This window comes from Aethalodelphis obliquidens, unplaced genomic scaffold, assembly GCF_003676395.1.
Source record: "Aethalodelphis obliquidens isolate GAN/ISIS:26980383/991018 unplaced genomic scaffold, ASM367639v1 scaffold39, whole genome shotgun sequence".
Classification (NCBI taxonomy): Eukaryota; Metazoa; Chordata; class Mammalia; order Artiodactyla; family Delphinidae; genus Aethalodelphis; species Aethalodelphis obliquidens.
Genome location: NW_020837983.1, coordinates 17,060,126 through 17,077,778, shown reverse-complemented (window position 1 = coordinate 17,077,778; position 17,653 = coordinate 17,060,126). Strand labels below are relative to the sequence as shown.

The window sequence follows — 17,653 nt, the reverse complement described above, 5'->3', positions numbered from 1 at the left end:
CCATTAATTTTTTGGCTTTCTCTTGTAAAGAGACCTAGGAATGACAGTATGAGGAAGGAATTAGGAATCAAGGAAGGTTATTAAACATGTCCGTGGCCTCTGGATTTCCATGCACTCCATAGACAGAGTGATTTACACAGGAATTAGTTTCGATTGCTCAAATCTAATATTACCAGTTAAGTCGCTAATACAGTTTTGCCTGGAGAGAATCCCTTATCTTTGCTTTTTTCTTTATCTCTTTGATAATGTGAATGTGGCCAGGCACATTGTAGCCATAGAAGAAACCATTTCTACCCTCTGTTTGCTTCTGTTCCTCAGCCTTCAATAACCTCAGATTCCCCCATCCTGAAGAACCCCTTGCTCGCCTCTCCTGTCTCTCTCAGAACAGTGCTGTGTAGTGGAGCCTTCACTCTCATCTTCCCTCTGACTTACTCCAGCCCGCCTGGTCTCTGCATTCAGCATCACTGAACTCCTGCCTTAAAGGTCACTGATGACATCCTAATGACCAAATCAAATGCCCATTTTCTTTTCATTTTAAATAAGAATTGTATATATTTCACGTGTACAACATGATGATTTGATATACATCTACATAATGATTACTGCAGTTTAGCTAATTAACATGTCTTCTCACATAGCTACTTTTTGTGTGTTGGATGAGAGCACCTGAAATCTACTCTTAGCAAATTTCCAGTATGTACTACAGTATTAGTAAACTGTAGTCATCATACTGCCTTTTTACCTTTTAAGTATTTCTTTAATACTTAGAACAAAATGGCATATGACCCAAATGTTGCCATTTTGTTTTTGTAACATCTCCCATGCCAACTTCCCCAAAGGATCATGTGTGTAGAACCTCTTTATGATTCAGTCTCATTGGTGTTTTTGTAATGGAAATCCTTAGGATAGGACCTATGACAAAGCAATCTTTATACCAGCTTTATACCAGCTTATAAGCTCTAACTAGTAGTAGTATAGTAAGCCTTCAAAAATCATATCCTATCATGATGAAAATGTTTCCTTGTCATTTGGGTGACATCAGTGATTGATTTCTAAATGAGGAAATATTTCTAAAATGGTCCCCTAGACCAATTTGTATTTGAGTTGAGTGGTAGCCATAATAATCATTTATGTCTCCCTCCTTTTCATTCCGTCCTCTCTCCCTTCTTTCCTCTCACCACACAACTTCCTCTTGTCCAGATTTTTGGTTGTTTCCATATTTTATTTATAAATACAGGAACTGGAGGAGAGATCTTAAGTCATGCTCTGCTCTTAGTTAATAGGAATCATTTTCCTGTATTTTATGGCATAAAAACTGGATGCTTAAAGAAACTCTGCTCTTCAGTGCAAAATGTTCTGTCAGAGCCGGAAAAAAAGCATTGATTAGTGATGACTCCAAACCATAAACTTTTACTGGAGCAATTTTGCTACTCCTTTTGAGTTTATAATTAAAATTAAAATTAAAAATTAAAAATTCCCGAGATTTTTTTTAGTCTTATCTTAAAAGAAACTTGTAATTTGTTGGTCGTAATCCTAAAGAATATAATTTTATGCTGTAAGATAAACACACATATATTTACATGAAAGTAAGCTGTTCTCTCAACTAATGTGCCCAGATAGTCTATGGAGGCGGATATATTTTGGATATACATGCATTGATGAATACACACACACCTCAGAGAAATTGTCTCCAGTAGTTTTGAATAGCCTACCTCATTGCTACTGAAACTTTTAATGACCCAGAATTTAAGTTTAAATAGTCATTAAAATATATCTGCAGTTCTCTTTCAAAAAAAGACTTGATTTATGTTAGAACCAATTTAGCTTTTAACAATATATTTAAATGGCATTATTTGGTGGAATTTTAAATTTTTCTATAAGAAGACTTGGAAACACATTAATTTAAGGCAGTTTAAAAATATTTATTCCTTCAAAAAAGTATCAAAGTATAAATCTTATATTTATCACCCATACATTTTTTTTCTGTTTTGTATTAGAATCAAACTGATTGGAAGCGATTTCCAGAAGTTTCTTAATTCATTCCTTGTTTTCCAACTGTGTTCTAATTAAGCTGTTGTCAGAAAAATGGTTACCTAATTTTTGAAAAATGCTACAGCAGAAAAGCTTTTCATATCTGTTCTCAGTAACTCGGTCTTTAACTTCCCTAATAGATAAAGAAATTATTATGGTTGTATTATAGCTTTGTAGCTATAATTTTATGTATTTTTGATTAGCAACATAGTGAAAAGTAGAAAAAAGTTCTATTTTAGAAGATAATCTTTCACATATCCTGTGAGCATTGACATCTTTTTTGTTTCTCGGCAAAGCATTCTCTGTAGTCTTTCCTCAAAGTCTTTTTTAAAATAACCATTTTCATGTTGATGCTTTTAGGTCAAGTTTCAGCTCAGGTCCTGGAACCTGCCCTGCTCAGACTGTGAGAGTATGTATTCTATAACATAGTAATAGCTCACTGATATTCTTTTATGTAGTTTTTCTTATCAAATTCCAGGTGATGTCTTTACTGAAATTACAGTAGTTTGGAATGCAAGACTCCTCTTGGATATCTGATTCAGTGATGATTTATTTTAAATAATTTCCATTACATTTAAAATTTTTTCATGTTATATGTAAGCTTTTCATTTCTCCTTTTTCTTTAACACCTAAGTCAAATAAAACTGATTAGGACATAGTGATATAAACATGACCATGAGCAATGCTTGGGAAATACTACAGATGCTTATTATGTAAATGAGTGTCTGTGTGTGTATGGATGTTTAGCACTTTCTTTTGATTTCAGTTTATATTATATGTTTAACAGTCTATGTACTTTTTCTGGAGAGTGAAATACCATTTCCAGTTGGGGGGAAGTAAACTCATTTTATTAAACAGTAGGATGTTTGTGAAAAAAATAATTATTAGCTATATTCTGCTCTTTTAATATCTGGCAATCACCAAGATATTAGGATTCAAGAAAACCCAGCAAAGGTTGCAGACTCTTTGAAACCTTAGAGATGTGATGTCTCTAATAATCATTAGGTGTGTTGAACATGTTATTTAGAGTACCTTGTAAAATATGTTTCCTCTAATTGAAATCCATTGCTGCTATTTGGGTGGTTGACAGAGATTCTACAGTGACCAAAACATTTGTCTGGTCTTTACTTATAGATGGAGACTATTTATTTTGGCAAATATTTGTTTATTTTCCTTGTTCTGCAAGAATAACAAAGAAAATATGCCCTTGATCATCTTGGTCTTGTAACAAACCAATGATGGTCCCAGCCTCCATTTTATGAATTTAGTGGTTCAACCCTTTGACTGAAGACCTATTCATAGGGTTTGTGGGAGTTTATGATTAAAGGGAAGAGTGTAACACTGACTCCTTCCTCCTCTTCTCCCTCTAAGGAGATCACATTTATTATACCACAAAGGTGATGAGAGAAAGTATAGCATAATGGATAAGAGTGTAAGCTTTGGGACGAGACTGCGTTCAAATCCAAACTCTACCACTTACTGGCTGTGCCATCTTAGGTCACCTTACCTCTCTGATCTGCTGGTTCTTCTTCTGCAAAGTGGTACCGAAGAGAGTATCTATTTCATAGGAATATTTTTAGTATGAAATGAGTTGACATATGTAAAACACTTAGTGCCTGGCTCACAGCTAACAGCAGCAGCATGAAGATGACGATGATTTAATAACATGGAGGAAACTCATAGTTAGCATCTTTCTGAAAGAAGGAAAAAGACTTGTAATATGCTTCCTTCTTTCTGGGATACAACCAATAACATTTTATTTTATTTATTTATTTATTTTGCGGTACGCGGGCCTCTCACTGTTGTGGCCTCTCCCGTTGTGGCGCACAGGCTCCGGACGCGCAGGCTCAGCGGCCATGGCTCATGGGCCCAGCCGCTCCGTGGCATGTGGGATCTTCCCGGACCAGGGCACGAACCCGCATCCCCTGCATCGGCAGGCGGACCCTCAACCACTGCGCCACCAGGGAAGCCCAACCAATAACATTTTAATACCTCTGGTATTTGCGTCACCTGGTCTAAGGGGTCCTTTTTTGTTTGTTTTTCCAATTTTTGAAGTGCCAGATCTGTATCCTAGTAAAAGGCAGAAGCTCCAAATTTGATGATAATTTTAATTGTTTTCAACCATAGTCTTGTTTTCTTTTTTTTCTGTCCAACTCCTTAGAATTTCTGCAAACCAAGTAGATTGTCTTTCAAACCAGAATCTGTTGAGTGAATTGAGAGATTCTTTAGAGTAAAGCAAGTTTGTGGAATATAACCACAGGAGAAATGAATCTGCTGTAACATGAGTGACCTACAACATGAGTGACTTAGCTTGAACAAAAAGATAAGGGACCCTTTCTTCATGTGTACATTCCTCTCAACACAGGCAGCTTGATCTCTGCTGCTTTCTCGGGGCATCACCACAAAGAGAACCTAGGGAAGGGAGTCTGGGCACAAAGAGGCTTGCTTCGTTGCACAGTTCGGAAGCTACCTGTCAGCTCAGTCGGGAAGGAGGAAGCCATTCATTTTGAAGGGATGCCTAGCACTCCTTTCTTTATCCTGTTCCAAAGTCCTTTCTCTCTCCTGCCCACACCCTTTTCAGCACAGCGTTATGCTCTCGACTTGCATGTATCTTAACTTTGCACTGAATCATGTCTGAAGCTTAGCAAAAAAATTCTGGATTTTCCCTCCTGAAGGTTTCATTCAGGAGTCAGTGTATGGCTAGGAAACCTATATTTAAAAAAAGAAAAAAAACTCCCTGGAGGATTATACTATCTCTGGCCCATAAACTAGCTTTTGGAACCACAGGTCTAAACTTCTTCCAACTCTCAGCTGAAAAAGAAACATCCCGTGTCATCTTCCCTTGAGTTTTACCACGGGCGCACTGTTGATACTGAGTTGCGCTAAATGTGTTGCTTGACCCCAGGAAACTGAGGCTTTGAACGCCTTTAACCCAAGGAATAATTAATATGAGAAATAGAGATTGTAGGCCAGTCCCAATGGGGAGCTAATATGGCCCAAGAGCACCCTGATGTGCTGGGGGACTGGGTGGGGATCTTGATGCCTCCAGCCTAGTATTTACTGATTAATTTGTTTGTTCAGCAGCCATTTAAATGATTATGAGATCAAAGAAGTTTTGCTGGGCACAAGGGATCCAAAGAGTATAGTGGAAAGAGTACAGGTTTTAGAATCTGCCAGATGTTGGTTTGAATCACTGCCGAGCTATGTGATCCTGAGCTGTTTACTTAACTTCTCTAAACCTATTTCCTCATCGGCAAAGTGAAAATAATGCTTACCTTGCGGGCTGTCATAAGGATTAGAAATAATACACACGAGGCACCTCATCTGGTGCTAGAATTGATTTAGCATGTACGTGCCAGGTATAGTATCTGAAACTTGACACACATTTTCTTTATCCTTTACAGCAATGCTGAGGTGGGTACCATTGATATTATTCATTCAGAAATAAGAAAACTAAGCCTTAGAAAAAGTAACTGATCCAAGATCACTAGCTTCTGAGAGGCAGAGCTCTGCTTTGAATCTATGACTGTCTGACCCCCAAACCCATGTTCTTAACCATGTATCCTGGATGCCTGCCTAGTCCAGTGTCATGTGACTCACCCACCCCTCCAGGCTAGACCTGGGAGTGACCTATCCATGGACTGGCCAGGCATCCATGATTCTAGTTTAACTGAGGGGGAGTAAGGCATGTTGAGTTCTTCTCTTGGGAATATGCAATTAAGGCAAAAGAGATTGAGGCCGTTATAAGAGGGAGGTAAGCTGGAAGGGCATGGGTTTATTCAGGGCCAGGGCTGCCTTCATAAACCATGTGTAAGCTGGAGTTGAGAGCAGAAGCCATGTAGAGTCCAGGAAGAACAAGAGAGTTCGCTTGATGATGGATGACAAAGACCCTATGGTTTTGGTTCCTGACCACATTCAGCGTTCAGATCTAGCCCAGACATCTTTGCTCTAGCTCACCATGTTAATTGAGATAAATTTGAGTGAATATCTGTAACTTAATTTTTAGGAAGCCTCTAACCAGTACTCTGTGGCACATATTGGCACTACATTGTAGCTATTTGTAATTATTCACAAACTAGTAGCCATGAAATATAAGCACACATAAAATTGCAATAAAAGGTGGTAAATTTTTTAGTTAGGGAGGTTCAAAGTGCTACAGGGGCACAGAGGAGGGGATGCAGTTATGGAGGCTGGAACATGTATCCCCTCATGTCACCCTGTGTTGACTGTCCTCATGTAAGGCCTGCCACTTAGGTAAGCCATAGGCTGGACTGATAACCGACGCTCTGACGTAGCTACCACGTAGAAAACATTATTTACATTCTTACTGCTTGTAAGTATGTCTTCAAGTTCCAAATTGTGTTGAGTCCAAATTAAATAAATGCTTGCCGTATGATGATAGTCCTACATTTCATTTCTTGGACTTTTTTTTTTCATTTAGTTAATAGTTATCGATTGAAGCCCAAGATGAAGGGATTAAATCATCTTATTCAAATGGAGTTATCTTAAAAGGTACCTTCCATTATAGTATGAAGTCAGCTTTGGAGCAACTTGGAATTCTTCTCTGGTTATCCCATCACTCCTAATCAAATGAAATCAGTATCATTTTCTCTGCAAAACCTGATTTTTTTTCTGACTTAATTTAAGAGTGGCAAATGAGCCTGATTGTTTTCTGCAAATTTTATTTATTTTGAGTACATTCAGGGTGCATAGCTGCATGACATTCTAGCAGAACGGTTTGAATGCTTAAATTTTTTGATGATGTTCAATTACATGAGAATGTGTCTGAAGCACTTACAGTGCATGGTCCATAGCAGGAATGTCCACCAATCCACTTACCCCACCAAAAAATTTTATAGATTGCATCTTGATAAAAGGTAAGGAGAAGAATAAGCAATGAATCAATGCAGTGTATATTTACAGAAAGTCTCTAAGTTACAGATAAGTTGTCATGTATGCCGTATTAACAGTTCATAATGGGTTTTCAGTTATGATGAGGCCATGGGTTTTTCTCATAGAACTCTGTCAGAGTAATATTAGCCGTCTTCTAATACTCTTCTGCCTTTCTTGAAAAATAACTCTATTGCTGTGTTCTTATCCAGGGACTTTTATTTTTGTTTCTTTTTGGTTTTGTTTTTTTTTCTTTTGCCATACGCGGGCCTCTCACTGTTGTGGCCTTTCCCGTTGCGGAGCACAGGCTCAGCGGCCATGGCTTACGGGCCCAGCCGCTCCGAGGCATGTGGGATCTTCCTGGACCGGGGCACGAACCCGTGTCCCCTGCATCGGCAGGCGGACTCTCAACCACTGCGCCACCAGGGAAGCCCCAGGGACTTTTAAAGCTGTAAAATTATATAAGAGAGAAATATTGAGACCTGGCTGCAAGTCCAGCTCTGCTGCTAATTAGCTGTAGGAATTGGATAGGTCACTCGGATTTCTCTGTGCCTGGCTTGCTTTATTTCTAAAGCATTTAGCAGAGTTGGACTAGAGCAGAGGGTAGTAATGTCGGGTATACTTGCTGTCTCTCCACCCTCCCCAACATGGTCCACTGCCTGAGGCTGGGAAGCCAACGTGATCAGAAGCCTTGCTCAGGAGTCACCACCTAACAATCAGCTTTTGTACTTGATATTAAATCTCTGTGCACTCCCTGCACCAAAAGATAATGACGATCATTCTTAGATTTACAACTCTATTCTTTTTTTTTTTTTTTTCTTCTGCGGTGTGTGGGCCTCTCACTGTTGTGGCCTCTCACGTTGCGGAGCACAGGCTCAGCGGCCATGGCTCACGGGCCCAGCCGCTCCGCGGCACGTGGGATCTTCCCGGACCGGGGCACAAACCGTGTCCCCTGCATTGGTAGGCGGACTCTCAACCACTGCGCCACCAGGGAAGCCCCACAACTCTATTCTTATAGATAAGAGACCTAAGAGAAAAGGACCTGTTCTTTGCAGGTAGTTTATGTTAACTTTCCCCGTAAGAAAATGGGAACCTGGGTTTGTGAATAATGCTTTTTTCCCCTAAATCACTGTTTGAATAGCAGATTTCATCTTTATTTTCTTTTCTCTGAGCCTCCTTTACCTTCAAACATCTTTTTAATAGAGATGTAATTACATTTTTCCTCGTGCAGCATTTGGATCTTACTACCTATTCTTAGTCCACCACAGAGCTTACCATTGGCTAAAAAGAAAAAAAGGCGACCTTCACTTGGGGTTAAAAGAAAGTATTTAAGAAGTTAGAGCCTAAAAGCTCCCCTGTATATATATTTTTAACCAGAGATACTCTTACAGTAAAAGTGAATTATTGCCCCCTTGTGGTAGAGTTATATATTTATTTTTTTCATACAAATGAAATTTTCGACAGGATGATTTTAGTTTTCACTACTCTGAAACTCTTTGTCCTTGACAGTGAACCTAAAGTAGTCATGAAAAGAACTCGAGACATTTGTGAAACCACCTCTTTTTGTTTATTCTCACCTATCTTAAACTCCATGGAATCTTGTCTAAACTGATTTTTTTTTTTTCCTGTTTGAGGTACCAGATTTCTAAGAACTTAAGTTAAACAAATCAACTGGAGCGATCAATGTTGTGTGGAACAAACCTAGATATTATTTAGGTTACTCTTCTGTAGTCTCTACTGCTTCAAATGGGTTGGTAAGGCCTTGGTAATAGAACTTGTATCTTAGACCCGAAGAACAATAATTTTCTCCAGAGCTATACAATGAGGAAATTTTGAAACACCATGTGCAAGAAATCTTAGTGGTGATACACTTAATTCATAAAGGTTCAGGTCATCCTCAGGATTAGCTTTTCTCTTCCATTTTCATCAAGTTGAACAATGCAACAAGATTTTTGAAACCAAATGGGACTTCCTTTCAGCAAAATAGGCAACAGACCTCATGTCTACTAAAATGTCTTTGAGTAGAGGCCTCGAAGAGAAAGGAAGCCATTTTGTATTCTTCTTTTTGCAACAAAAAATATGGTAAAATTTTACAGATAAAAGAACAGTAACACAGTCAGAATCGGCTTATTGAATCACAGCTTACAAATTAGTATAAATCTGCATAGGTAGTAAGTATTCTGAATTCTGAATGACTTTCATGTTTGTATGTTTAGAGAAGCCCATTTTGTCAGTTGTCACTCTCCACCAATAGCCTTGTAAGATGAACAAGCCAACTGGTAAGCTATCTCCAGATTGTGTATAGATTTTGAAAGCACATGCTCTTTTTTTTTTTATAAAGATGAAATGACTAAGTGACCACTTGGAAGTTTCAAGTTATGACTTGAAATTCAAGATGTCCAGTAAAGTTTCCTTAGTAGATGGCTTGTTATTTTTCAACACTATGACATTTATTGGTTTGTCTCTAGATTATTTTTTTCTCAAAGAAAATTTGATCACAGTCATCAAACAACTATTGAACAATTTACCAATCCTTTAAAAAGACAACGATCTCTCTCTGTGAAATGTTTTTAGTAGAGTGTATTTTTGAAAAACCAGATAGATGTTACTTAAAATGCCAATTAAGGAACTCTGTACTGTAAAGGAGCCAAATAGGTTCATTGGCTTTACTCGTTCTAGCTCAGTCTCTGACTCTCCAGCTGATGTAAATAAATAACCATCAATATGTTGTTCTGAACCATTATGAACAGTGGAGAGATTTTTATCTTGGACGATGTAGAATACAGAGGGGTAGGTCCCAGTCATGCTCATCATATTTGCCTACTTGGACACCTTTCTAGATACAAGAAGCTTTGTGAGCCAACATCCATTCTTAATGTCTAAAATGTTTAGGTTAGTAGTTCTTAAACTTTCATGTGTTAGATGCAATTGTGATTGATCCGTCCACTAAGGAACCTGCTTACCACCACAGTAGGAATGCTTTTGAATTACAGGCTTTTCCTTACACCCATTTATGACAAGTTTTAGGGACAAGTAACAGTAGTACTCTTGGGAATAAATTTAACTGTCATGGCCTTAAAATACAAAATAATTCATAGCTGAAAAGAAACTTTATGATTTCTGTAATCATAACAAGAGGTCATAAAAAATTGTAGTCGGACATTTAGGTAATTTACAATTGTTCCAGAATTATAGTAAACATCTCTATGCAGAAATCTCTGTTCAACGTTAGGTTATTTTCCTAGGATAGATTCCTAAATCTGAGTCAAAAGTTAGGAATATTTTTAATGCTTTTGTATACATTGCCAGATGGCTTTTCAAAAAGACTGTATCAATTTTATATTCTCATAATGCATCCTGATGCTGTCTTACCATTTTCTCACTAGCTTTTTACATATTTTTACTTTTAAGAATCTTTGCAGTGGCAACTCATCTTAGCTGGAGGTTTTAATTATGAGATTTGATTCTTTAAATATATTGATTAGCTATTTTATTTCCTTTATGAATTGTATTTAGGTCTTTGGTCTCTTTTTTGAGCTTTTAAAGTATTTTAGGAATCAGCTGGCATTTTTCCAGAGAATTATCAATCACTCTTAAATAAATAAATCTCTATTGCTACTCATTCTTGGGCAAACTAAAGTTGCTCATATGAGAAAAAGAAATAACCCAGTTACTATTTATTGTCTACATCTCAGTCCTTGTGGCTTTAGATGTGGAAGCAACCTTATGTTTCACCTCCAGCACATCCTCTGAAGTATGACAAGATTCATCGAGTTAGTAGTTACAGACTTCTTGTCCTCAGTTTTAGCTGCTTTGAAGGATGACTGGAGGTGATTCCCAAGTCTCCATGGTGAATTTCATAAATACAGTGAAGCCCAGGTTTCAAGTCAGCATCACAGACTTACCATTAAAATTTAGTAAAAATTGGTACTCGTTTCAGGTGATTAGCCTTGTCATCATAGTTGTGGCTGTAACAATGGTAACTATAGTTAATTACATTTGCATGATGTAGCTTACTTTGCTCAGTTGTGTGTGTATGTGTTTGTGTATATATATAGAGAGAGAAGCTTTTATCTTTTTCCACAGTCACAGCTACTGAGTTTATTCTTCAATTTTCTTTCATTGTATTTACCATTAGGAAGTCTTTCTCAAAGCACTTAGTAATCATAATACAAACCCTAGACAGCCTTTGTACCTTACTGATGTACGTACAATAACCATTGCTCCGATGATAAAAAGACTCTTACCTAAATCTAGTGAGAGGAAAAATCATTTGAAGACCTTCCTAGAATTGGGGAGCTTATGAAAGAATGAAATTCATGTCTGACTGGCAGTGGAGTCAGTATTTTCACAGCTTCATGTAATTTATAAGTCTGCCTGATATCTTGGTTCAAAATAATCTGTCCTATTCCTGATTCTAAGAGCAGCAATCTACGGCTGGATGTTACAAGTATTTCCATAAGGGACTGTTCACCTTTTCCTGTAGAAGAGTTGATAGGTTATCCTGTTGGACCATTTCCACATGTGTGCAAGTCAGTGTCATTATGTTGGTTAGAGTGTGGCTTTGATAGCATCTTTCTAACTTTGTTCATTTTGATAATAACCTTGTCTCGCTAGTGATGGTTTACATACCTTTTCATCCTAGGAACGCAACTTTTTCACACGATGCCTCATGACTTTCTAGTGAAAGATAATTGTAGCATCTTCATCCTATAAATGTAGAAACTGAGAGTCACAACCACAATGTATTACCAGACATCTCAGTTACAAGACTGCCTACCTGCCAGGTTTCCTTCCTCTTAGAGAGGACCTTTCTCTATTAAACCACATTGTTTTCCTTAAAAACTGTTATATCTGGGCCAGTCATCTTCTTGCATTCATATAACAGTGCTGTAAAGATTTGCTCTGTAGATCAGATTCTGCCTGATCTTGAAGAGATTCCCCCAATAGTAATTTAAGGCCACTGCATTCTTCAAGTACTCAGGACAATGATATGAAGAATTTTTCATTGGAGTTGGACATAGCTGAAGGCTGACAATCTCCTCATAAAACTCAAACCTTTTCTGCTCATCCTGGGCAGTATATTTGCCGAGTCTTCTCTTGTGAACTGAGAAGTAAGAAAGTTAAGTCCATGGGTTGAATCACTCTTTGGGTGACTGGCATCATATTTGCCCTTAAATGCTCAGGGTGAATGTACTTGATAATGTGGAACAATCTGAAACTACACAAGTCATTCTCTGAGTCTAAGTTCATAGTCACAGATGTAAAGAAGTTAAGTGGAAACAAATTAGCACACTTGTAGGTCCAATATAACTTATTTTCAAATATATAGATAAGAATAGGGATATATATTTCTGTTAGCCTTAATCTTACCAATTCCTTATATTTGAAAATCTTAGTAGAGTTCAGAAGAAAATGTGTGCAAGACCCTTTTCATACTCTATGTTAGTTTATGTTTTAATATTTTACTACTTTGAGTTGGCTTAAAGTCCAAACAACCTACTATGGACCACAAAATATTTTCAGGTAATTTAGAACTATCCATGGTCAAGTCTTGGCTAATCGTCTTAAGCCTTTGGTATTTGCAAATATATCCTACGTGACACGTGGCTGACCAAAAACAAAACCAAGCAGTGAACAAATAGCACAGAGATGTCATTTAAAAGAGGCATCTGAGGAAAAATTTTAGGGTTGTAATAAGGTCTCCCAAAACATCTCTAGTTGGAACCAGTACTATAAAACTTATCGCCAATGGGATAACCATATAATCTATAAAATAAGTTTTCAGAAGCATTTCTGAATTTTTTGTCCCAGTATTAACTACTTTATGCAAATATTGAGGAACTTCTATTACACAATGTTCTATCAGCTAGCAAACACAAAAACTACTTGATATTGACAATTACATCAGAATAATATATTGATAATAGGTAAATGACATGAAATTAACCTTCTTTGAAAATGAGAGTTTGCAGTCACAGCATAGATTTGCTGTTAGTGAAGGAGTACACATCTAACATTCAACTACATAATTTATACAAAGAATTGAAATGGTGATTGGGAAAGGTTTTCTCTAAATTATATTCAGTATATTTTTATCTTAACAAAACACATTTTAAAATCTAGGAATGTTTGCATTATTTTTTCATTTAATTTTATTTTGTTTCTAAAAGAAACTCCAGCCTTTAAATAAATGAAACACAAACTGAATTTTTACATGGTAGTCAGCAATGATTTTTTTTTAACTAAGGATTTTTTGGTTGTTTTTGAGAGAAAATATAGAACTAAGAAAACCTTCCTCATAAAACTTTATAAGTGAAACTTCTTTTTAAATATGCTATTTTATGTTAAGTATTTCATCTCTCTGTCCTTATTAGGTGTGTCTCATCATTAGAAACAGTGTTACTAAATAGTTGTAACTTTACAGTTTCTTTGACTAACGATGCCTTGGACTAAAGTTCCATTGGGTAGGATTAACTACGTTTTAAGTTGGCAAAATGCCCTTATAACATAATGCCAGAACTTAATGAGAACCAGACGTTAACTTCAAGGACCTTCATAATTTAATATGAGGCATGCTTATATTCTTATTATTTTACTGTGGTATCCTATTAAAAATAAGTTATTCTTTTTTATCTTTGTTCTTGTGATAAAAAGTTGAACTCAGCAAAGTTTTACTTATTGAATCTAGGGTCTTACGAGTAAGACTTTTCCATCCTCAAACAAGACAGACCCTTTCCGATCAGAAAGAGCAGAAATGAGAACCATCTCCCTTACTTAAAAATCTCATGGCATCCTTTAATCTCCTGTGACTCTGGTTTCCTATGGCTCAAATCTGTCTTCCTAACCTGTGGTCTATTTCTTTTCCATGTCTTATATCAGCCACTTCTCCATTGCCTGGATTGAAAAGCTGACCAGCTATATCCCTGTAATGAAAGGATCTTGGGAATATTGAGTTTCTTACGTGTGGGAAGGATGGAGAGCATGGATTAGAACGGAATGTTCTATTTGTGGTACTGATGACTGTGGTGTCTAATAGCTATACCTCACAGGAAGAGAAAGCTTAAGTTTTGTGGAACTACATGATAAATTGGAAGTAGGGACAGGTAGAGGAGGAAGAAGAGCTGACGGGAGGATTCTTTCTAGTCTGTGAGGAAGAACCTTCCTGTCCTGAAGGTGTATAGCACCAAACTTCTAATGCAGATGAACTTTCAAGCTCTTTTCTGTTCTAAAAATCCCATGATTCCTATGCTTAGAACCCAAAGGACCTAAAGCAAATGCCTATATTCCTTATTCTTTTTTCTCACAGTCCTACGTAGACATACTTGCAAAGAAATGCTGAGCCCTTATAAAGACTGGAAACCATACCACAAGATGGAAAAAGTAAAATACAGCAGAGGCAAAGGGAAAACTGCATCCCAAAACTCCTGATGGAGGAAAACCTCAACTATTTAGCTGTGGTCTGTGCTTCCTAGTGGCTAAGGCAAAGAGGGAAATAGGATAACAGGGTGTGATTTTCTGGTAGTAAAACACACACCTATCAGCTCTTCAGAAATAAGCAAGCATTTTTCTTGCTCTCAATAAGACCAACTTGCCTAGGAGGTTTGTATAAGAAGCCATAAGCCACATAAAAATGATGTCCTCATGAATTTTTATAGAAAATAAAGTACTCCACATATGTCATTTCATTTATTGGCCTTTGGAGAACACTGAGGGAATAATGTTAAAAGCTAGACGTTTTCTTCTCCCATGGGGGCAGGGAGAGGGGCGTTTGAAACTTCTGGTATATTTACTGTAGATAGATGCTTATTTTCTTTTGACCCACTGACATATGGAGCAGTAGAAAGATGTAAAGATGTCTAGTAAAGGGTAGCCTTGTTAAAAGGAGGAGGGGATAAATGGAATTTTTGTGGCAGAATGATATTTGCAAGACTGATCAGGCCGCTGGGAGGTTTTTAAATATGCCAGTTCCCTGTAACAGGAAGATCAGTCTCTGTTTGAGACAGCATATCCAATTTAGTAAATTATTATTATTCCGTCAAAATTAATGTGAACAATTTTCTCTTTGAGGCTGCTTTTTCCATAGGTGATGTTTTCCAGATGGGCTTTGTATAAAACTCTTAATGTTTTGTGTTTTCTTTCCTAGAGAAAGAGCCTTTTCTGACATGTCTTCATTTCTTTCTCTTCCCCCTGTTGTAGGGAAGAGAGCGCCAAAGGCAAAGGAGAGAAAGAACAAGAAGAAGAAGAAGCTGATAGAAAGAGCCCAGGAGCAACACAGCGTCTTCCTAGCTACAGACAGAGCTAACCAGTAAAATAAAAGACACAGGGTGGTGTTTTTTTGTTGTTGTTTGTTTGGTTTTTTTTTCTTGGTTGGGGGTTGTTTTTGCAAAAGTGCACAAAGCTACTCTCCACTCCCGGACACTGGTGGGTTGCATTTGCGCTGCTCGGACCAGTACCTGTTCCCAGTCACGTTGTGAGAGGAGGAGCCACGAGCGTGGTCTCTGTGTTATTTATGCTTTGATTTGCATCTGGAGACTGTGAAGGCGGGAGCTTGCGACCTGCAGCAGTGGCAGCAGGAGTAAGTGTACAGCATGTGACTCAGCTCGCTGTGCCCCCAGAGAGAGCCACCCCTGGTCCCACAGAGGGGCAGAAGGTGTGAGGTTGCAGACCCCCCACTGGAGAATTGACTTGTGCATATTTATGGAAAGACAGCGCTTGGCAGGCAAAGTGCTATTTCGCTTGTGACATTTCTCATATTGCATTTTCAAGGATCAAGGTATGTGGATATCTGCTTAGTGTTACCACACGTGGTTCCCAACATCTGTTACCTTCCAACTCTTGTGCACGGAGTCTGCTTTTAGCTGGGGTTCCGCTGCAGGAATTCCCGTTCAGTTTCACAGCAGCTTGGATGTGTACATACTCTGCTGGGGCTACATATAAACCTCTTATTTACTGTATTTATGCTTTCTTCTGTGCAACAAGTCATACCTGATTAATATTATGTCACTTTGTTTCTAGTGGTTCCTAACCATTGTCTGGTAAATGACTGTTCTAGTTTTGCGAATTGATGAATGTTTTTCTGCCCCTTGAAACTTAACTTTTCTTTTCTTTGTGGGCTTATTTCTCATTGTAAGGATAGGATAAGCTAGTTTGTACATAGGGTCAAACGACCCCTGTCAGAGAATTTGAATATCAATAGACCTTCCCTACTCCTGACCCCAGCTAAAGCTTGAGGCCTCTGGCAGTCAGAAGCCAAAACTCCCTTTGAGTCTAAGATGTGAAGACTTTATGAAACACAACTGAAAACATGAGGAATTACATGCAGTCACTTGTAGTACTCATCATGCAGTTTCACAGGTCAACTAGAGAATTTTTCAAACTTTTAATTGCAAACTTCAATATGTATAGTTTCCATTTAAAGCAGTTCCTGACTTGCAATGACAGAGCATCTATCAATATTCTTAGGTCAGTGTAGAAATTACCATCTTATGAGACCATGCGTAGAACTGGAGGAGAAACATAATTCCTACAACTGCTGGTCAGATCTTAACAGGACTCCTTTGAACCAGAATTTCTTTCTTATCCAAGACAGAGAGGAACACTGTGCAGACTTCCCAGGTGACTTTCAGAGCAGTTGTTTCAAAAACATCACTGTCCACTTGGGGGAATCAGTTCTTAGAGGGTTTTGAATCGGCTTCTTCCAAAAGCATCACTATCTTCCTGGATGATCCAGAAGAAAATTAGAACAAAAAGGAATGGCTGCAGATTTTTGAGGAAAAATACAAAGGTAAAGCCTTTTTCTCACCTTGCATTTGCTAAACTACCTCTTCTGTATTTTTGTTTAACTTTTGAGTCAAAAGCATCTTACCAATAAATATGAATGTCAAATACGTCATTATGAAAATACTATTGCTATGAGATAATAAGCCATATATGAATGTTGTATACAACTTTAGGGTTTGCATTTAATCCTAAAGTGTTCACCTCCTTTCACATCTATTTACACTATATTCCTATTTACTAAGTGGGGAGGGGGCTTCTTTATATAGTGCTTCATCGTTAATAAGTCAATACCTGTTCTGTTTCTGGGATGTTCTTTTAGTGCATTAAAAAAAATCAAAATTATTCTTGTGGAGATATTCTTTTCTTTAGAGATATATTTAGGGGAAAAAAAAATATTTAACAACTGTACCGCCAAATATTGGTCCTTAAAAAAAAGCAGACAAATTTTTAAAACCTATGTTTGTAACTACATGCAGGACACTAACTAGTTCAGCTATAAAGTGCACTGCAGCAGAGTGATTAAGAGTGGGGATTTTAGAGCCACACTACCTGAGGTCTAGTCTAGACTCTGAGGGTCGCCTGGGGCAAATTATTTCATCTCCCCAGATCTCAGTTTCCTAATCTGTAAAATGGAGGCAACAATATTACCTATGTCGTAGGGCTATGTCTTAAAGACTAAGTAAAATATGTGTAGGGCTGTGTCTTAAGGATTCAGTTAGGTAAAATGCATAAAGTACGGTCAGCACAGCATGGTATAAACTAAGCAATGCACAAGTTGTTACCTGTTACTCTTGTTGCCTCTGTCCTTAGCTATTTATTTCAAAAATAATTCTCCCTACCAACAAAATAGAATATATTTATGAAATCATCACTTCCCTTCAATCTATTTTTTTTAATGTCTGGATATTACTTGCTCAAACTTTTACTCTTATGGGAATTGATTAAAGCT

General features: G+C 37.6%; 1 protein-coding gene across 1 annotated transcript in view; it reads left to right on the top strand.

The window, feature by feature from the left end:
* The window catches only part of RSPO2 (R-spondin 2), an 85,445-nt gene extending 70,212 nt beyond the window's left edge, over nucleotides 1–15,233 (top strand). The window contains exon 5 of the mRNA XM_027131354.1: nucleotides 15,121–15,233. Within this exon, the coding sequence (XP_026987155.1) occupies nucleotides 15,121–15,233 (113 nt within the window). The remainder of the gene's footprint in view (nucleotides 1–15,120) is intronic.
* Nucleotides 15,234–17,653: the final 2,420 nt, after the last annotated feature.